At 58.0% G+C, this 18,820-nt stretch overlaps 1 protein-coding gene across 6 annotated transcripts in view; it reads right to left on the bottom strand.

The window, feature by feature from the left end:
- The window catches only part of TNS1 (tensin 1), a 54,903-nt gene that overhangs the window by 23,427 nt on the left and 12,656 nt on the right, over positions 1 to 18,820 (bottom strand). For 4 of the 6 annotated variants that reach the window (XM_069020941.1, XM_069020943.1, XM_069020940.1 and 1 more), the window contains 13 exons: positions 18,088 to 18,137; positions 17,616 to 17,787; positions 17,213 to 17,263; positions 16,572 to 16,694; positions 16,206 to 16,270; positions 16,009 to 16,092; positions 15,792 to 15,904; positions 15,121 to 15,181; positions 13,683 to 13,758; positions 13,416 to 13,545; positions 12,977 to 13,042; positions 12,259 to 12,420; positions 1,984 to 3,684 (listed from right to left, as the gene is read on the bottom strand). In XM_069020941.1, the coding sequence (XP_068877042.1) occupies positions 1,984 to 3,684; positions 12,259 to 12,420; positions 12,977 to 13,042; positions 13,416 to 13,545; positions 13,683 to 13,758; positions 15,121 to 15,181; positions 15,792 to 15,904; positions 16,009 to 16,092; positions 16,206 to 16,270; positions 16,572 to 16,694; positions 17,213 to 17,263; positions 17,616 to 17,787; positions 18,088 to 18,137 (2,854 nt within the window). The remainder of the gene's footprint in view (positions 1 to 1,983; positions 3,685 to 12,258; positions 12,421 to 12,976; positions 13,043 to 13,415; positions 13,546 to 13,682; positions 13,759 to 15,120; positions 15,182 to 15,791; positions 15,905 to 16,008; positions 16,093 to 16,205; positions 16,271 to 16,571; positions 16,695 to 17,212; positions 17,264 to 17,615; positions 17,788 to 18,087; positions 18,138 to 18,820) is intronic. The other 2 variants (XM_069020944.1, XM_069020945.1) reach the window with 1 other exon arrangement.

Below are 18,820 nucleotides of genomic sequence, written 5' to 3'. Positions count from 1 at the left end.
GGGCTGGGACAAGAAGAGGTGACCCCAGATGCCTTGCTAGGAGATGAGAGGGACTTAAAGGATGACAGAACCACCTCCTCCCTGTGGAGAGGTGCTGGGCATACCAGTGCTGCCCTGTGCCATCTCTTCCCCTCCATCATCAGCGGGAAGAAGGAATGGGAGCATTTCCCCACCAAGAACAGAGGAGGTGTGAGATGCTCCTCATCTCTACGCCAGGACATGCAGGCAATTTATAGCAGCAGGGAATGTAAACAAACATGTCCATGCCCCACTGTCCCTGCTGGCTGTCCCCTCCCAATGCTGGCTTCAGGACACCTTGTTCCTGCCAGAGATCAGGCCACCCGCCTGCGCTGTCCCCACCTCAACACAGACAGCCCAGCTCCAGCGGAGACAGGTGGCCACAGGCTGGGCACCATTCCCCAGATGCCTCTCTCCTCCCTGAGAAGCCCAGTAGCTGCAGGGGCATGACAGTGACCCCAGCCCAGCCCTGAGGGCCTGACCCCAGGGTTGGGGGTATGGATTTTTCTGGTAGACACCATCAAAAATCCATTTCCCACACACTGCAAATACTCTTCCTCCTCTCCTTAGAGCTGTCCTCTTTTCCAGCCCATTTTAATACTTCATATGGGGCGGCAGGGGAGGGCAGGCACGTGCTGCTTATATTAAGTCCAGACATACAGCACAGTTTGGGCATCCATGTCTCCTTAGGTTTGTTTAAATTCTTTGCAGAAGCCCCACAACCCTTTGTGAATCTGATCTGGATCACTGAGGTCAGGTTCAGACGGATGCAAACTTCCTCCAATGACTCTATGAACCTCCTCATTTCCATTCCTGCCACGGGCACCCCTCCTGCCCCCCACCCTGTGACTCAGTCCCCACTCCTGGGAGGTTGATGCTGTTGGATTTTTCCAGCCAAGCCTTTTCCCCCTCCCTCTAATGCCGGGCGAGTTTCTGGACTGAGCACAGAGTTGGAAGGGACGGAGCTGCCAAGCCCCAGCATCACGAGCTGGCCCACAGCCCCAAACCCTTCCCAAATGTCGCTCCACAATTGAAGAACTGCAACTGAAGCAGTGGGGAAGGAGGGCACCAAGCTGCCACAGCGCCATGGCACCTTCTTCTGGGGCGGCTGGGACACTCTTGTGTCCCCTAAGCCCCTGAGCTAGAGCTGCAGGAAGGCAGGGCATTGGTGGATGCAGCTTCCCCTCCACAGCACAGAGTTAATGCCTTCATCCAGCCACAGCACTGACACCAAACCCCTCTGGCAGGGCTGGGAAATGTCTTCTGAGCCCCTGACCACTGCCCGATGGCTAGGTCCAGATTCAAACCACCCTGAGCCAAGCTGGGCAGAATTACAGCTTACAGGCAACAGCCTAGTCCCCACTCCAGCAGCATCACAGCTGCCCAGGGAGGAGGTCCAAGCACTGAACTCAGCAATCCAGGGGGGAAAGCAGAGACTGAAATCAGGGATGAGAGCAGCTATCTCAAACACAAGGCAAGTTCTCTGCTGGGACCCTACACCAGATCATGCTCTGGGCAGGGAGAGCACCATGCCCAAGTGGGGTACAGGCAGGATACCCTCAGCCAGAGATGAAAATATTTTCTCAAACTCTGCATATTCTCCCCAAAAAGAAAGAAATCCCCCTGACACCCAGTGACTGGCCCTGCCACCAGGGATGGACCAGCCCTAACGGGGTGAGGATGGGGGAGATCTGATGCTCTCAGCCACCCCTTCCCACCTCTGGGCAATGCTGCTGCAGACAGCAAGCTGCAAAGGAGGATCTCAGCAAAGAAGAGCAGCACAGGCTGCTCCCCTGCCCTGCACATCTCCATGGCAGGTGGCTCAGTCCCAAGCCCAGATCCAGCATGAACAAGGAGTCTCTGCATCACTTATCCCCAGCTCCACCATGTATGCCACCCCCACATGCTCCAGCACCTCGGGACATGCGATCCTCCCCATCGCCCCAAGGAATCAAAGAATCCTACCTGCCACCCTGTGGGCCACCAGGCCCTCCAGATTCAAGGGCTCTTCTGCCGACCTCGACAGGTCTTCATAGCTCTCCGGTCCCTTGAGGGGCGTCTGGTTTTGTGCTGGGACAGTGGGGGAAGGTGGGGAGGAGGTGAGTTGCTGCTGAGACCCCAGAGGGCTGTAGCACGAGGTGCTGAGTGAGACAGTGCCCATCTGTGTTCCAGCTGGGGCATGGCTGTAGCTCCTGGGCTCCGGCAGCGGTGCCAGCTGGTAGCTGTAGGGCGAATAGGTTTCCCGATACTCATGCACCCCATAGTCCAGCTCTCCGGGAGAATAGGCTTTGGCCCCGGGCTCGGAGACCACGGGGCTCACAGACGTGCCGAAGGACCTCGGCTGGGCCACCTGCGGAGTTGGCCGGGCGTAGAGACCAGCAATGGGCTGGGTCGAAAGGGAGGAAGGCAGGGATCCGGCTGGCTTGTCCTGACGGGATGTGGCAGGCACACTCTGCGACTTGTGGACAGCAGGTGCGAGGTCCAGCATGAGGACATCCAGTGCTTCGATGGACTGCTCAATCTCCCGGCGAGAGGGCGCCCGGGGGAATTCAGGCATGCTGTGGCTGTGAGGGGGCACCGTCTGCAGCGGGCTGGGCTGGGGGCTACAGCTAGAGACGCTGGGGCTGTGGCTCTCCATGCCACCCTCCTGCAGCCGGGAAGGTGGCCGGCTTCCTCCTTGCTGTTGCCAGGAATTCAAGCCCCTCTGCACAGCCTCCCGGCTGCTGGTGCTGCGAGCCGGGGCCTGGGGCAGCGCTGGGTTCACATCATACTTGGCAGTGTCCACTGCCGGGAAGGACCGGGAGCGGTAGGTTCCAGGGTGGTCGTAGGCATACAGGTAGGGCTGGGAGCTGGGCAGTGGCTGAGGCTGGAGCCACCCCGGGGCATGGGAGCCTGGCAGGCGCTGTGGGTAGCCAGCCAGGTGCTCCTGAGTGGATGCCGAGGGCCGCAAGGAAGGCAGCGTGTCATGGAGGTGGTGGCCCATCAGGGTGTTCTGGTTGTTGTAGGGGTAGCCACCATTGGAGAGCGGCTCAGCATCGTACAGCCCCTCCTTCAGCAGCTTCTCAGCCCCATTGCAGCTCGAGGGGCCATTGGGCAGCGACGACAGGCTGCCCACCCGGGGTGCCTCCTGGTAGCCGGTCTCACTGGCAGTGGTTGTGCCATCCAAGGAGGAGAGCGTGCCCAGGCTGCCCACGCTGTGCCCGTCCTGGTTGGGCAGCTCATCATCCAAGATATCTGTCTCCCGCTCGGCCACCAGTGCCGCGGCATTCCCATTGACGTGCACCTGAGCCGGCACCACGTGGCGGCCCGGCATGGTGGGCAGGCGTGCCGGCACAGGGCCGGGCACGTGGTTGTGCATGGGCGGCGCACTCTCCAAGCCAAAGCCAACAAGGAGACGATCCAGCTCCTGCTTCTCCTCAGGGCTCAGCACCGCCTGGCCACTGGGCGCCCCGGTCACCCCCGGCTCATCAGTCCGGTCGGTCTTGGTGGAGGCGGTGGAGTTGCCCGAGTCGCTGCTCACTGAGAGTGTGTGCTCGACGTGGTTGGGTGCTGCCGAGAGCGGGAGTCGGGCAGCGTTGACGGCACCGGTGCTGCCGTGAAGGGAGTCTTTCTTCTTCACTTTAGCGTAGAGGCTCCCATCCAGGGGCCCTTGCGTGTGCCCAACTTCTGCAAGGGGAGAAACGAACACGAGACCCCAGATCAATTGCTGGCTCTCTGCACGGAGCTAATGGGTCCCATTAGCTGGTGATTTCGATTTCTTCCGTGTGCCAGAACACTTAACGACCAGCATCGATGTCTCCTCGGCACCCTCCACACTCCCACCGGCGCCACCATGCAGAGACATCGGAGCCAGATCCTCCCCATCCCCATGCCCCCACAGCCCCCCGATTTGCACACAAGCACTGCCTGCTCCCCTGGGATCCACCAAATATCCCCTGCCCTACTTCCAGGCATCATTCCTGGCAATTCTTCTTCATGGCTGGCAAGGGCCAGGGCTACCCACACAGTCAGCCATCGCTGCTCCGCAGGGCTCATCCAGCCCCAAAGGGCCATGTGGCACCAGGGAGGCAAACAGGGAGGGTGGAGGAGATGCACCACAGGCCGTAGGAGGACGGGTGGAGGCAGTCAAGATGTGGCCTTGCAGCTCTTTGTGTCTCCAGCTGGATGGATGTATTCATCCCACGGGTGAAGGACAGATGAACCACAGACCCACCTTCCCTCTCCCTGCCCACTCTCCTCCCAGATGATGCATGGATCCAGCCAGACAGACATCCTTGACTTTTTCTTCCCTGGCTACAGACAGGCTCCCATCCTCTCTGTTCTTTCCCTTCCCTCTCTCAGGCCAGGTCAGTCTGCCCCAGAGCTTCCGCACCAGCAGTGCCACTGCCCAACCCTGAACATGCAGCACCTCCTCCCCAGGAAGGTCCCGGCACCATGATTCAAGTCCAGTGCAGGCAGTTGGCTCTGCTCCGCAGCCCCAAAAGGCTGGGGGGTAGCCAGGGCACGGCAGCATCACCACCAGTAATCCTGCACTCCAGTTCTGAGCCCCCAGCTCCCATCACATCCGTCAGCACCAACACCACAACCAGCTGCACACTTTAAACCTTTCCAAGTGGAGCAGACATATTTTGGGGATAGAGAGGGACCTCCACCACTGACAGCAATGGGAATCATTCCCAAGCTGCATCCCCCCCTGCCAGAGCAAGCGCAGGACCGACTAGGCTGCAAACTCTTGTTTTTCCAGCTCCCTGACGAGGTTTCCTGGAAGGTCCCGCGAGCAGTGTTAAACACTTTCTTTTGGAGGAAAAAATGACTCTTCCCTGGCGGGGGGCCAGGCGGCTGACTCAGGGACGGAAGACGGCCCTAACACGATAGTGTGAAATCAGAGCGGTCCTATCTGCAAGCAAAACACTTCCGAGCCGGGACAGCTTAACCAGTCCCACGCCGCCGCACCCGCATTCCAGCAGCTCCCACGCCAACAACCCCCTCACCATACAGCAGAGGGGGGCAATAACACCGAGCCCAAGTCCTACCAAGTCATGGCCCTCTCCTTGTCGCTGATTTTCCACTCCTGAACCCCCACTGGCAGTATCCCAAGGAGGCAGTTGAGCCCCCAAAGCCTCCCGTTGGCTTGAAGATGTCTCAGGACCATGTAGCAAGGTCCTCTCTGGGCACTCGGTATGGGAAAGGATGAGAATTTCTCCCAGAGACTCAGAGCTTCTTCATCCAGCCAGTAAAGCCAGGAGCCAGCAGCATTTAACTCCACAACACCTCCCTTACTAGGGAAAAGGGGAAGAGAGAGAGGAAAACCCTTTCTATGGAGGGAAAAAGAAAAAAGCAGCATATCCAAGGGCCGTGTCAATGCTGGACAGGCTGAGACACTGCTTGGAGACGGGAGGAAAGGCACAGCCCTCCTGTCTGATGGCAGCAATGGGTGCTGGCTGGTCTCGGGAAACAGGGCAAAAGCCAGGATGGGGGCTGGGACAAAAAGGGCAAAGGAAAGGAAAGCAAAAGGGAATAAATAAATATAAATGTAAGCACATGGTGCCAAGGGAGAAAATAAACGGGAAAGGCTTTAATTACTCTTTGGGCTGGGTACTGCCCCACGGCTGGGAGAAATGTCTCCAAGAGAGGTCAGGATGGGACACAATGCAGTTCATGGCAGAGCCAGAAAGCTCCGAGTGTTATGTCCCACCTTCCCCAAAAACCCTGGCTAGGAGGGGACATAGGGGGGCTGGTGACTGCCCCTCAAGAGCAGTACCAGGGTAGTAAGCAAGAGCCTGTGACAGTTCAGCCATCAGCCAAGCCCTCGTCCTATGGTTGCTCTGACCCACACCTGATTGTTCATCCTGTCCTCAGCCCCATGGACCTCCTGGGTTCTGACGCCATGGGACAAATCCTGCTATTCACTGCCACTCTGAAGCCTCCTCCACTAACCCTGGGCCACACTATCACTCATATGACTATCTACTGCTTGTCACCTGAGAAGATATAAAATAAAATAAAATAAAATTTTAAAAAATAAAATAAAATAAAATAAAATAAAATAAAATAAAATAAAATAAAATAAAATAAAATAAAATAAAATAAAATAAAAACTAAGGGATAATGGGACAGAACGCCTTAGCCAAACCAGCCACCCTCAAAGCAGCAGGCTCTCAGGACCCCATTTGCAAAGTGTCTGCAGCTCCCAGCAAGGTCAGATTTCATCCCTGAAGGTCAGAGCAGCTCCAGCCTGGCAGACTGTGCCATCCCATCGTGGGCTGGGTTTGCCCTGGGCTCAGCCCCAGACGCAGCTCTGTTCTGGCTCTATCTGCTCCAGCTGTATGGAGGCAGCTGCGAAAAGCTCTGAGCTGGGTCCCAGCCCTGCTGCCGGGCTCACTGCCCCAGAGGAAAAATGCTCTGCCCTCTCCCTCCCCAGCACCCTGTGGCTACACCCAGTAAAAAAACTGGTCCAGGAAAGTGTGACAACACTTGAGGGGGTCAGCTTGCATCCCCAAAATCCCAGGCATCTGCCTCACACGCAGTGGGGTGCAGCACACAGCATCATGCACCAGCATAAATCCTGTCCACAGCTACGCACCAGTGCTGAAGATAAGGCTGAGGCATCACCGTGTCTCCCCCTGTCCCGCCCCCAGGAACATCCCACCTGCTGCCTCCACTCCCCACCACCCAGAGCCCTGGCCCCAATGCATCTCTGCGCTCCTGCAGGGAAGACCCTGGGATCCCGGGACCCTTTGCAGGATCTGGGGTGTGAGCTGAATCTCACAGGGAAGAGTTCAGCCTCCTCATCGCTGGTTTCATCCTGTTACCAGATATGACGGCACGGAGCAACCCCAGCCCCTGAGCCGTGGGTCACCACAGCCATGAATTCCCCACCCAGCCCCCAGACCAAAGAAAAGCGAAGTCAGGACTTACCAAAAGGGACGGGAATGAAAAGATCCCAGGCCAAGGGACGGAGCAGGAAGCAAAATCCCTTTCCTTCACCCCTTCCAGCACCAGAGCCTTCCAGGGGCACCTGGTGTGGCGGCAGCTCGAACGGCGTCCGCAGCCAGCTCCGTGTGTCCGTCCAGGACAGGAGCCGACGGCCTGGAGCTGGCTTGGGTTGGCGTTTGTCCCTTTGGCTTTGCTTTCCCTCTCGCGGAGGGAACTACTCCCTTCCCAGCGCCGTGTCCCGCGGGGCCGCGAGAGGGGCACCCGGCCGGCGGCGGGGCGCCGGAAGGGGTGGGATACGGGGAACCCCAGGACACGGGGAACTGGAGGGGAGGATGGAAGAGCCGAAGGTGGCGGAGATGGGATGGAGGCGAGGAGGTGCGGCCGTGCTCCCCTCCGCCCCAGACCACACAGGGACCACAGGGAGGAGCGGGAGGGGAAGGGGAGCGGCGCGGGGAGGGCGGCGGGGCCGCCTAAGCTCCAGCCCCAGCCCGAGTTAACCTCAGTGAGGTGCGGAGAGGGTGGGAGCCATGGAGGGAGGACAGCCAGACAGACAGCTTCCAGCTATGAATATTAACTACTTCCTCCACAGGCAGGGCTCCGCCGCGTTAACTGTTTCCTAGGCAGGACAGACAGCCGGACAGCTGGACAGCCTGCCCGCCTCGCACCGTGCACTGAGCATCACCCCGCTGGGTGACCCTCTCATTTGAGACACCCAGCCCTGCCCAGCTCCTGTGTGCATGCGTCACACCTGTCCCCAAAGAGCAGCAACACATTCGGGGTGGGGATGTACTTCCAAGCCACACATGATGCTGAAATCCAGACGGGTCTGCAAATTCAAATGTCTTGCAATAACTACACAGCTAAAGAGGGGTGGAAATCAGCCATGGACAAGCCACCGACCCTGACGACCCATTTTCACAATCCCCTTGCCTGCCCTGCCAGCACCACAGGCACAGCATGGACACGCCAGCACTGTTTTCGGGATGCACACACGGCCCTGCTCTGTGACAGGAGTTATGGCACGATCCCATCCAGTCCAGAGCTGTCTGAGACCAAACTGCTCCGCTCCAAGCAAAATCCATGCTAGGATGGTGCTGACAATTTGCTGGTCCAGGTGACAGCAAGCCCACCCCACGTCCAGGCCCCTGCCTGAACCCATGCTCAGGACTCCCCACCTCAACTGATCCAACATCCTCGGCAAAACGTGAGGCTCTTCCACTCTAATCCCCCAAACCGCACGTTTCCCACACCCCCATGGATGACGGCAGGGGATGAGAGCAGTGTTTCCAGCCGGCCCCCTGACTCACAGCCCTGTTTGCTCCCAGATAATACCACATGCCAAGCCAGCGTCCTTCCAAAACCTCCAAAGTTTGCTTGCTTCTCTGCCTTACTTTTTGTCCTGGCCATGTCGGCTGTGGGAGGGCAGAGACAGAGCTCCCCACTCCTGCCAGGGGACAGCCCCAGCCCTAAGCACAGGAACTGCTACAAGTTTTGATTTTAAGGACAGTTTAAAGGGGGAAGAGAACGGGCTGAGCTTCCACCAGCTGGGCTCTCTCTCCCTGCATCCCAGCCCTGCCTGGTTCCTGGTCCCAGTGGGAACAAACCCCATCACCACCCCACATGACAACCCCAAATACCAGGTCAGAGGACAGATCCTGCCCTGGGAATAGCCACACTCCAGCTGAAATGTCTCGCCAAGCCCACAGATGCTCCAGCATTTCTCCAATGGGGAATAACCAGAAACAAAGGGGACACTCCCTGTGAATTCCCATCCAGCCCACACAGATCCCCAATCCCCTCCAAAATGCCCACCTCAACTCACCCTCACCTTGCAGGAGATGGAGCAGAGAGCAGCAGAGAGGGGCAGAATAAGGAAGGGGAAGTGGATTCCTTCAGCTTTAGTCAGCTGGTGAAGGCAAGAGGAGAGCCAGTGGCCCCCCTCCTCATCAAGCCTGGCCTAGGGACCGATCCAGCCGCAGGGGGAGAGCAGCAGCCCGCCAGCAGCTCCGGCAATGGATTTAACAGCTCTGGCCTGGCCCATTTAGCTCTCCACCTCTGCACAGCCTGGCCTGCCCATCTGGGCAGCCTCAGCCCCTCCTGATAAGTGGGACAGGATTTGACCCCACTAGGAAAGGTGTGCCCCATGAGATGCCACTCCTGGGGGACAAACAGGTGACAGCAACCCCATCGAGGGGCTTTCTCCTCCATGGAAAAGTGTAGGATCAGCATCCAGCTCCACCTGTGGGGTTCCAGGACGCCCTGACCTTTGCCACACACAGTTCAGGCTCTGCTGTGACCTCCCCTCACTGGAAGGGTGGGATGCTCCTCCCAGTCCCCACCCCGGCCAGCCCTGCCCTGTGAGTGGGGATGAGCTGCAGGGGAGCCCTATGCCAGAACCATGACTCAGGTGGGGATTTAGGAACTCTCTTGCAGATGTTGGATTTGGCCAGGCCCTGGCCACTCTCTTCCAAGCCCGGTAAAAAGATGGGGGAGGCAGGGCCAGCCCACAGTGGGTCCAGTGGTTACAGGGAACTGCTGGGGTGGGGACACATGCCCAGCCTTTTCACATTTTCACACACCACCCTGGGATGGCAGAGCAATCACGCATGAAGACCTCAAGGACAACCCCTCCACTGACTCCATGCCAGCCCCAGCACCCTGTTCTCCATCAGCAGTGGTTTTATCAGCAAAACCAAACCAGGCCATTAACGATCTCCTCCCAGAGTTACCCACCAGCATCTGCAGTACTCCAAACATTTCTCTGCAGCTATCTTCCAACCTGCTGCACACCCAGCAATGCCACATCCAGCTTCCAGCCTCCTCCTGCCTCCCTGGAGCCAGCTTGGCACCCCAAGAAGAGCTACCACAGTGCTGGCAACCGCAAAAATAGCCAGAAGAAGAAGCATGCCATCACCTCCCTTTGGCCTTCAAACACCTTCAGCCAACCAATGGCCATGGGGACTGCAGCAGGAACCTGCCATGCAGCCACCATTGACCCCAAAGCCCCTTTGAGGAAGGGGAAGGAGGGCCCGCAGAGCCACTTGCCTTCCCCAGGCTGTGCAGACATGGATGAGGGGCAGAAGGACAGGCTGTGGGGGAATCCCAGCATACCCCACTCTCCCGAAGGACCATGGGGCAGCCCAAACACAGTGGGCAGCAGAGACCTTGCTGAGCAAGGAAAGAGGGCGAGTTCACTGATGGGGCCAGCATGTCCCATGGAAGTGGCTCACAGAGAGCCTGTTGAATCCAGCTGTGTCCCCTCAGCCAGAGACGAAGATGTGGGGGTACAGATCCCCCTCTCATGCCTCCTGCTCTGGAAGAGCTTAGCCAACTGATGACCCCGCTGCAAATGAGTTTCCCCTTCTCCAAGTCCCCACAGATAAGCACAGCAGAGGCGAGGGGAACACCAGGACAGGCACCATCCCCAGCCACCCACCTGCCTCTCCAGCTTTGGGGTCCCACAGGACCATCCCACCCTGCCAGGCACCCCCCAGCCCTTATGGGCGTTCCATGCTGAGACAAAGCTGCTGGAGAAAGGGCATCCACCGCCACTGAGAGCGGCTGTGGCCAGCAGAGAGGCGGCATGGGGGAACCCACCGTTCGGCAGGCGATCCCGATCCCGTTGGCCCAGGCTGCAGCGACGGTCTGTGGGGAGCCTTCACCGAGTGGCAGAACGGGCAGTGGCCGGGACAAGGAGCAGCGGCTGATCCCAGCCCGGCGTGGGTCCCGGTGCCAACCTCACCCCCCTCCACCCCCGGACGCCGCTTGCTCACGCCTGGTGGTGCCAAAAATGTGGCGTGCAATTCCCTGACCAAATAAGGCAAGAACGACCATAAACAGGGACCCCCCCCTGCACAGCCGGACACCAGAGTCCCCATCCTGGCTCGGGACAGGCTGGAAAAGAGGAAAAGTGACAACAGAGAGGGAAGAAGATGGGAGCCCCTTGAGCCCTCACTGACTCCCACCACCACTGCTCAAAGTGGCCCATGGGACAGCTGGGGAAAGACCCCTTATAGATGGGCTTCTTGCAGCTGCTTGTGCTGGCAGGGGTCAGAGGGGAGCCTTCTGCCTGTGGCTTCACCCTTCCACAGTCCCGGCTCATCTCCAAACAGGGGAAATGTTTAAAAATTCAAGGTGCCCTCACTCCCTATTGCCACCCTCCCAGCACAGAGGACAGCCCAGTCGGCACATGGAGGCACCTGATGTCTGCTAAGACCCCCGAAGGGGGAATGGAAAGGAGCCCTGGGGCACTTCTGCAGCCCAAATATTCACCAAGACCCCCATGAGAGGACAGAGATGAGTCCTGGGGTACCCCTGCAGCCCTGTGAGGGGCTAGGGGTGCAGAAACTTTGGCCCAGGGTTCAGAGGGGAACACATGCAATGAGGCACTCAGGTCTCTGCAGGCAGGAGGGGGCTGCCAGGCAGTCTTGCCAGTTTGAGGCTGGACCCATAGCTCCCCAGCTCCTACCACATAGCTGAGCCTGCACATCACGAGTTGCCTGTTTACTGCCCTGTGCCAAGGCAAGTGCCCGTGCCAGCTCCACAGAGCCGCCCCAGGTCCGGTTCCATGTGACCACCATAGCAGAGACACTCTCGCCCGCCCCAGGCACCCAGAGCCCCCACCCTCCTCTGCGAGCATGGCATCCACAGCTCCCACTCGAAGCAGCCGGTGACCTTCAGGGACATCAGGGACCGCAGCTGTCCCTGCTCCAGGGACACTTCTCCAGATCTGGCCAGGACAGTCCAGGCATCTGCTTGGCCACGGGTGGCCTTGCCTCCAGGACAGGGGCCCCCCACCTTTTGACATACAAGTCCTGCCCGTTCCTGCCAAGTGGGTGACAGCAGTCAACTTGCTGCAACAAAATGGGTGCTCAAGGGGCTTTTCCCAGCTCTGAGAGATGCAACAGACTCTCCAAGGCCAGTACAACATCCTCACCCCCAGGGAAACTAGGGTACAGCTACATCCTGCCGTGCTTGCAGCATGAGGAAGTAGCTGGGATACCTAATGGTCCTGCAGACATGGGGTTTGGATTTCCAAAAGCTCTGGGTCATAAGCTACAGCTGGACTCTGCTTGTGCAAACAGGGACTTTGACAGCAAAGTGCTGAAAAAAAAAAGCCTAAGCTCCCTGGCACAGTGGCAGAAGGCAAAGTCCACAAGATCTTCCTCTCCCATCCCATGGCCACAATGCTCCCACCAGCTGCCACCTGTCCCAAGCTCTGCTGCCCACCAGTGTCCACTTTCCTGGGGTAGGGGGTATTTCCATGTGGACACTTTGGCCACTGACCACCTTGTGAGCCCTAACCTTTCTCCAGGTGCTTGCTGGGCAGGGGTGGCTCAGCCCAGGCCCCCTCTGCACTGTCCTCACGTTGGATGTTGAAGTTCTCGTAGGAGTCCCAGCGGATGAGTGGGTCAGATGTGTTGTAGTCCACAGAAACACTGGGCCCATTCTCCAGGTGCTCCATGCCTGGAAAGAGGCAGGATGGTCAGATAGGATGACAATGGAACCAGCAAGGGTGGAACGAGGGAACAGGTGGAGAAAAGTGCATGCAAGGAAAATAGAACTGGAGCCATAGGGCAAGGCAGGAGATTCCTGTAGGAAGGGCAGCATCAAGACGTGGATGAGCACAGGATGTACATTGAGACTCACAAACAAGGTGTACAAGACTGCCTGGGGCTTTTGGGGTTGCCTAGAGACCGGCACACAGACTGACAGTGAGTGTGCATGGGTCTGGACTTTCTGAGCAAGGGAGTCCTTCATTGCCAAACATTCCTTCCATCTCTCCCGGGCCAGCAAGGGCTTTGGAGAGCAGCCTCCTGGGGAAGAGAGTGAGAGAGATAGGGCATCCATGGGTGCTCCTAGATCAGTCTTAACTGCCTGGATGCCTCATCCCACCCTGGTGACAAAGGGACTGCAATGGGACAGGTGGAGGTCACAAGGGAGGGAGCAGGGGATACAGCTGAGGAGAGGGAAAGGAGACAGCATCCAGCTCCAAACCCCCATGGCACTGAGCCAGCCATACCTTGGATCTTCTCAGGGCCATAGGAGAACACAAACTCCACCTTCCCATACTCGGGGAAGCGGTCATCTGGCAAGGAGAGAGCAGAATAAAGGGACTAACTCCATCCATACCTCCAGTAGTAGCCAGTCACCCCAAACACACGTACAGACCAGCTTAAGGCTGGGAGCTGCTAGGGGATATCCCTGCATGGGGCAGTGCATTTTAGCCCCCAAAACAACCCTGAGGCAGCCCCTCTGCATCAGTAATGGTTTTGGACACGAAAGGGACGATGGTGCCACAACTTCCTGAACAGCACCACACCCTGCAGACAGAGCAGGGGGTGCCCTGTTTCAGCAGGGGTGGATCTGGGATGGGTGCCCAGATGTCCCCATGATGACACCAGAGTTACAGGGGCAGGAGGATGAGGGAGTTTGGAGCAGGAAAGTGCCAGGGCAGTTACCTCTGAAGGCCTCATCCAGGTCCTCCTTGCCAAAGACAACGTCAAGATCATGCACTGCACACGTGTGGAACTGCACACGGAAAATCACGTCGCGGGTAGGGCTGCGAAACTTCTTGTGGTAGCACTTCAGCTGCAGAGGGGAATGGGGATGGGCCATCAGAACAAGCCCCCAGACCCAGGCAAGGGGAAATCTGGGGGTCCTGAGGCAAGGAGACCACCCAACCCCTGGCTGCTTCCTACGCCAGGAGTTGAGCTGAGGATCCTTACCAAGATATCACCCTTGAGCAGCAAGCCAGGCTCAATGGTGATGCAGATGCCCGTCTGGCTGTCTCCTTGCACATTGCTGCAGAGAGGAATGGTGGAGGGATGTGAGCTGCGGTACAGAGCCCCCCAAAAACTCCTAGCACCACCTCAACCAGCCCTTCCACCCAAAACCAGCCAGGAAAAAGCACAGAGCTGGCCCTCCCTGTGACTGAGAGGGGTCCTGTCCACCACTTCAAGGGGCACCCATTCCCAGTGGAAGAAGGATGGGAAAGGGAAACTGAGGCACAGCTCAGCAAGGGTGCAAAAACTGCTGGGTGGGAGGGTTTGCCCAAGTTCCAAGTGCTGAGGCTGGGCAAACCCTCCACCATCCACTCGGCTCCCACAGCTCAAGTGGAGCTTAGGACACAGAGGGGTAAATCTCAGGGAAGATTCTTCTCCCTGCCTCAGTTTCCCTGCGGGAAGCCCTCCCTCCCAGAGCACGGCCGACAGGCTGCCGACGGGCGGTGGCGTCAGCAGCCAGGGACAAGGGAAGAAAGGAGTTGGATTTCACAGGCAAGATAAACCTGGAGTTTATTACAGGCATCCCATAAACAGTCTATTAAAAGCTGAAAGGCAAGGCTGGGATGGCAGTAAATCTCAGCTAACAGGGACCCATGGCTGCATGGAAGTGAGATCCTGCTCCTGGGGGTTGAGATGGGAATAGCCCGGAGGTGAAGTGCTCTGGTCCCTCCAGGGAGATCAGGAGCCAGGGTCCCACCCAGACTGGGATGTGGCACTGGCAGAGTGTCTGGGAGGCTGGAGAAATCAACTCCTGCTTTGCCTTCGTCAGTGCCTGCTCCCAGGATCAGCATCAGAAAAAAAATGTGGGGAGATTAAAACAGGGGGAAAATCGTTTTTGGGGGGAAAAAAAAAGAGGATATTAGCCCAGCTGGTCAGAGCATGGTGCTAATTACACCAAGGTTGTGGGCTCAATCCCCGTACGGGCCATTTACTTAAGAGTTGGACTCAATGATCCTTCTGGGTCTAAGAATATTCTGTGATCTGTGAGGACTAATCCAGGCAGGAGGAGCAGTTCTTTGGGCAGGGAGAGAAGAACTGCCGTCATCTCCCAGGGAGATGTCCCCATCCCTGTCCTGACTCCCTCCGGGGACACCCAGCCCCAGGCTCCGTGCAGCCCCAGGCTCCCTCTGCTGATACGTGGAGTCACTACAGCCCTCTCAGTAGAACGGTCCAGTATGGCCCAGTACGGCCCAGTATGGGCAGTTACCACCTCCAAAAAAAAAGGAATCCCCTTTTTTTCAGTTCCCTGGACCTCAAACAGACTAAGCACAGAGCACAAGACCACAGGGGACTTGTCCTTGACCCTCTCCATCTTCCCCCGCTTGCCACTCCCCCCCCCGTGCTGGGCAGGAGGAAAGCCCCGTGGTGAGGAGATAGTTACTAGATCCCCGAGGTGTAGACGGGCTGCATGGCCTGGTAGATTTTCAGGAAGGGCCGACAACCTGGAAGACATCAAGGCGGGGAGAAAAGGCACACTGCTGTTAGCCGGCTGGGCGGAGAGGCCAGGGCAGGGATTAGTCACGGGGGAGAAATCCAAACAGGGAGGGAGCCAAGGCAAACAGCCGCTCCCCGCCCCAGCCAGCCCGCACCGACCGAGGGCAACATCTGCAATGGGCAGAAAGGATGCTGTGCATGAGCTGAGAAAGGGCAAAGCCCTCACAGTTCGGGTCCTGTAGCACCTAGGGCAAGTGCTGGGCTGGGGATAGGGTGAGATGATGACCTGGGTGAGTTACCAGCACCAGACAGGGTACTGCATCCCAAACCCCAATCCCAGTCTGGTGCCATCCTTCCGAAAGCTGTCAGAAAAGGTGTCATGTTACCCCACAGCTCAGGTTAGTGCCCAGCATTAGGAGAGCATCCCCTGAGGGCACCTCTGCCAGGAAAGAGTAGCACCCTGCTAATACAAGTGAACAGTCTCTGAGAGGGAAAGGGAAATTCAAATTGCCAAGGAAATGGCAGAAAATATCCCCCCAGGGAGGACAAGCCTGGCCAGGCAGTGTGGGGTGGTGATGTGGGAGAAAGCAGGCTGGGGAAGCAGCTGGGGGCACCTACCTCCTTTCGACTCAAAGTTGGGGATGCCGTGCATGATGACGTGGTGGAGGAAGAGGGGCTTGTTGTTCATCTTGATGCTGCCAGAGAGGAGCCCACTGAAGTAATGGATGTACCTGGAGGGCAGACAGGCAGCTCAGAGGCAGAACCCACAGGGGACCCCTGCATCCAACCACCCTATGGGGAAAAACCCAGCCTGCAAAGGCATGCCAGCACCCACCTCTTCTGGGATGGCTGTCCCACCGGCACCACCTTGTCCTCGTAGAAGCGCTTCATGGCAAACCTGTCCAGAGCCTGGTCAGCACTGTGGGGATGAAAGGGCAGATGAGGTTGAAGGAAAGTATTAGCACCAGCACCACTGGGATGGAGGTCACCCCTGGGCCCCAGGGCCACCCCAAGACCTCACGTCTCTCTCACCTGGCTGAGATGTTGCTGTAGTGCATGTAGGCAGCGACTACCACCCCCAGCCGGCCACGGTTCCCCTGCAGACACACAGCAGAAGGGGTGTCACAGGGGCAGCAGGGCCTGTGAGCACCTGGGCACAGCCCCCCCACACAGAGGCACACACTGATCCCTATATGCACACGCCAGCCCACAGATGCCCCAACCCTTACTAGACACACACCAATCTACACATATGTGCTGACACCTACCCACACCCCAAGCCACAAACCACCACATTCCCTACATCTCTCAGCCTCTGAGGCTGCTCAGCCCGATCCCTGCAGCCCCACAGACCCCCAGTGCCGCCATCGCTGTGCCCCAGTGACGGGTCCTGCCCACCTTGTTGTGCAGCACCACCACGTTGTGTGTCGCCGCATTGAGCCACGTGTCCATGGCTTTGCAAATGCTGCAGATCTTCTCCAGCGCAGGGGTGTGCATGTCAGGCCACCCAAAATCCAGCACCTGAACAGGGGGAACAGCCTGGGCTCACATCCACATGCACTCCCATGCAGAGTCCACAGCCTGCCACTGTGCAAAGCCCAGGGCACGTATCCAGGGTGGGCATTAACTGTGTTGCTCTGAGGTGCACCTCCCAGCCCCAACCCTGCACCCCCCTGCCCAGATCCCTGGCCCAGGGAGGCCATCGTGGTCCCAGATCTCAGGCTCCTCATCCCAGGTTACTTGGGTCAGCTTCTGAGGGCTCCCCCCTTGTCACAGGGATGAGGACAATGCCTTAGGGAGGTCTCCAGGAGATTCCAAACAGCCCGTTTTCAGCTGAGAATGGGGGACTGGGAGGGCAATGGGAGTCAGGCTGAGATATCACAAATACAGTGTGAAGTCTCAGTGCTTTTCTCAGGGTTTTTCCCAGCTGGGTAGAATAGGTTCCTCCCCCAGACATCTTGTAGCAGGGAGCAGGTCTTGCACACAGGCCTGCCCTGAGGCCCCCGAGACCCCCACTGCTTCTCACAGCTGTGACCCACCTTGGGGTGAAGTTTGTTGACATCACGTCTCCGCTCAGAGAGGTTGAAAAGCTTTAGGGAAGACAAAAAACAGAGTGAGAGGACATCTTCCTCCCTTGCTGCCACCTCACCTCTTCCTCACCCCAAAGCCTTCCCAAATCCTGCTATGAGAGGCTTCCCTGGACACATTACCCTGGGTAACACCTTGCCACAGGGCAATACAACGACCAAAAACTCCCAGGGGGTCTGAAAGGCACTGGTGACCTTCAACGAGAAAATATCCCCCATAGTGCAAAGACCCTCCCTCAACGGAGCCCAGATGGAGACAAGGGTGCAGCATCCATCCCCTGCAAGCACCCATCCCCAGCGGCTGAGCACCCCAGCCCCTTCCCCAGCCTGACAGGGACCTGGCTGTGCCCCTCACCACATAGTTGTTCCCATGCTTGGACTTGAGCATGTGGGCCACTTCACGGAGGTTGCTGGAGTAACTCTGCTCCTCGGCCGTGCTGGGGTAGGAGACGGCGATGATCCGCTCCGTGATGTACACCAGGTCCAGCTCACAGCTGCTCTCCATGGCTGCAGTCAGGCTCATGCTCCTGGGCAAGGGACGGGACCACTGTCAAGACATGGCACGGGGAGGGGACACAGGGACCCTTCCCCACCCTGCAAGACAGGCTGGCACACATGAGGACACAGCTGCCTGCAGCCTTTCCCCTGCTCCCAGTCCTCTTGGGGTGTCTTGGGGATCCAGGTTGGGAGTGGTGGGTCATAACCCCTGTGTCTTCTCTACTGGGAGCATCTCCCAGGTGTAGCACCTCTGGAGAAGCAGGTGTTGGTGAGAGGGAGCTTCAAGCACAGCAAAGATGGTCATCAGAAGGGGAAACTGAGGCAGCTACCTGGATGTTTTGCAGCGTGACTGCCCACTCCTGGGGGATTTTGTGGCATCCTAAAGAACCAGAGAGGAAAAGCAAGTTACTGCCATGACGCAGCTACAGCCAGCACAGGGGTCCTGCTAGACCTGGGTGTGATGGTGCTGCCAAAGCATCCCACCCCCACCACACCACCACACTGCACTGAGCACCCTAACAACCCCAAAATATCGCTGTCTCCAAATCCCACCAAGCATCCCAGTGGCACAAGCAGCTTGAGACTAATCCCACAGGCAAAACCCAACTCTCACAACTCCAGTGCAGCTGGGACCAGCTGCCATGGGCACTGTGGGGCAGGTGCTTTGCCAAAGGGTCCCAGAGGACCTTTTGGGAAGATGCTGAGCTGGTAGACACAGTCTCAGGCATGTCACAAATCCCTCTTGTCTCCATCAGGCTGCAGGCACACACCTGATGGGACAGAGCTGCCTTGGCCCTGCCCAGAGCAGGGGCAGGTTTGCCAGGCAGGAGCCAGCCAGGCACGACAGTTTGCTTTGGCCCCGGCTCCACCGAGCCAAACGCCTGGAGGAAATGTTTGAGCTCTTGGAGCAGGAAACTTCTATTTATGCATGTTCTCCGGCCTCGAAAATTTCATCTGCAGCCGGCTTGCTCTGTGACTTTGTGACCTCAGCCGAAAAACAAAGCAGGGTTTCCAAAAAAAACCGCTGAGGAAAAACACACTTGCACCTCATTAGTTTTAGTA

The sequence above is a fragment of the Aphelocoma coerulescens genome, chromosome 7 (genome assembly GCF_041296385.1).
Source record: "Aphelocoma coerulescens isolate FSJ_1873_10779 chromosome 7, UR_Acoe_1.0, whole genome shotgun sequence".
Taxonomy (NCBI): domain Eukaryota; kingdom Metazoa; phylum Chordata; class Aves; order Passeriformes; family Corvidae; genus Aphelocoma; species Aphelocoma coerulescens.
The sequence above is the reverse complement of the archived record's forward strand: the minus strand, read 5'-3'. Positions and strand labels throughout refer to the sequence as shown.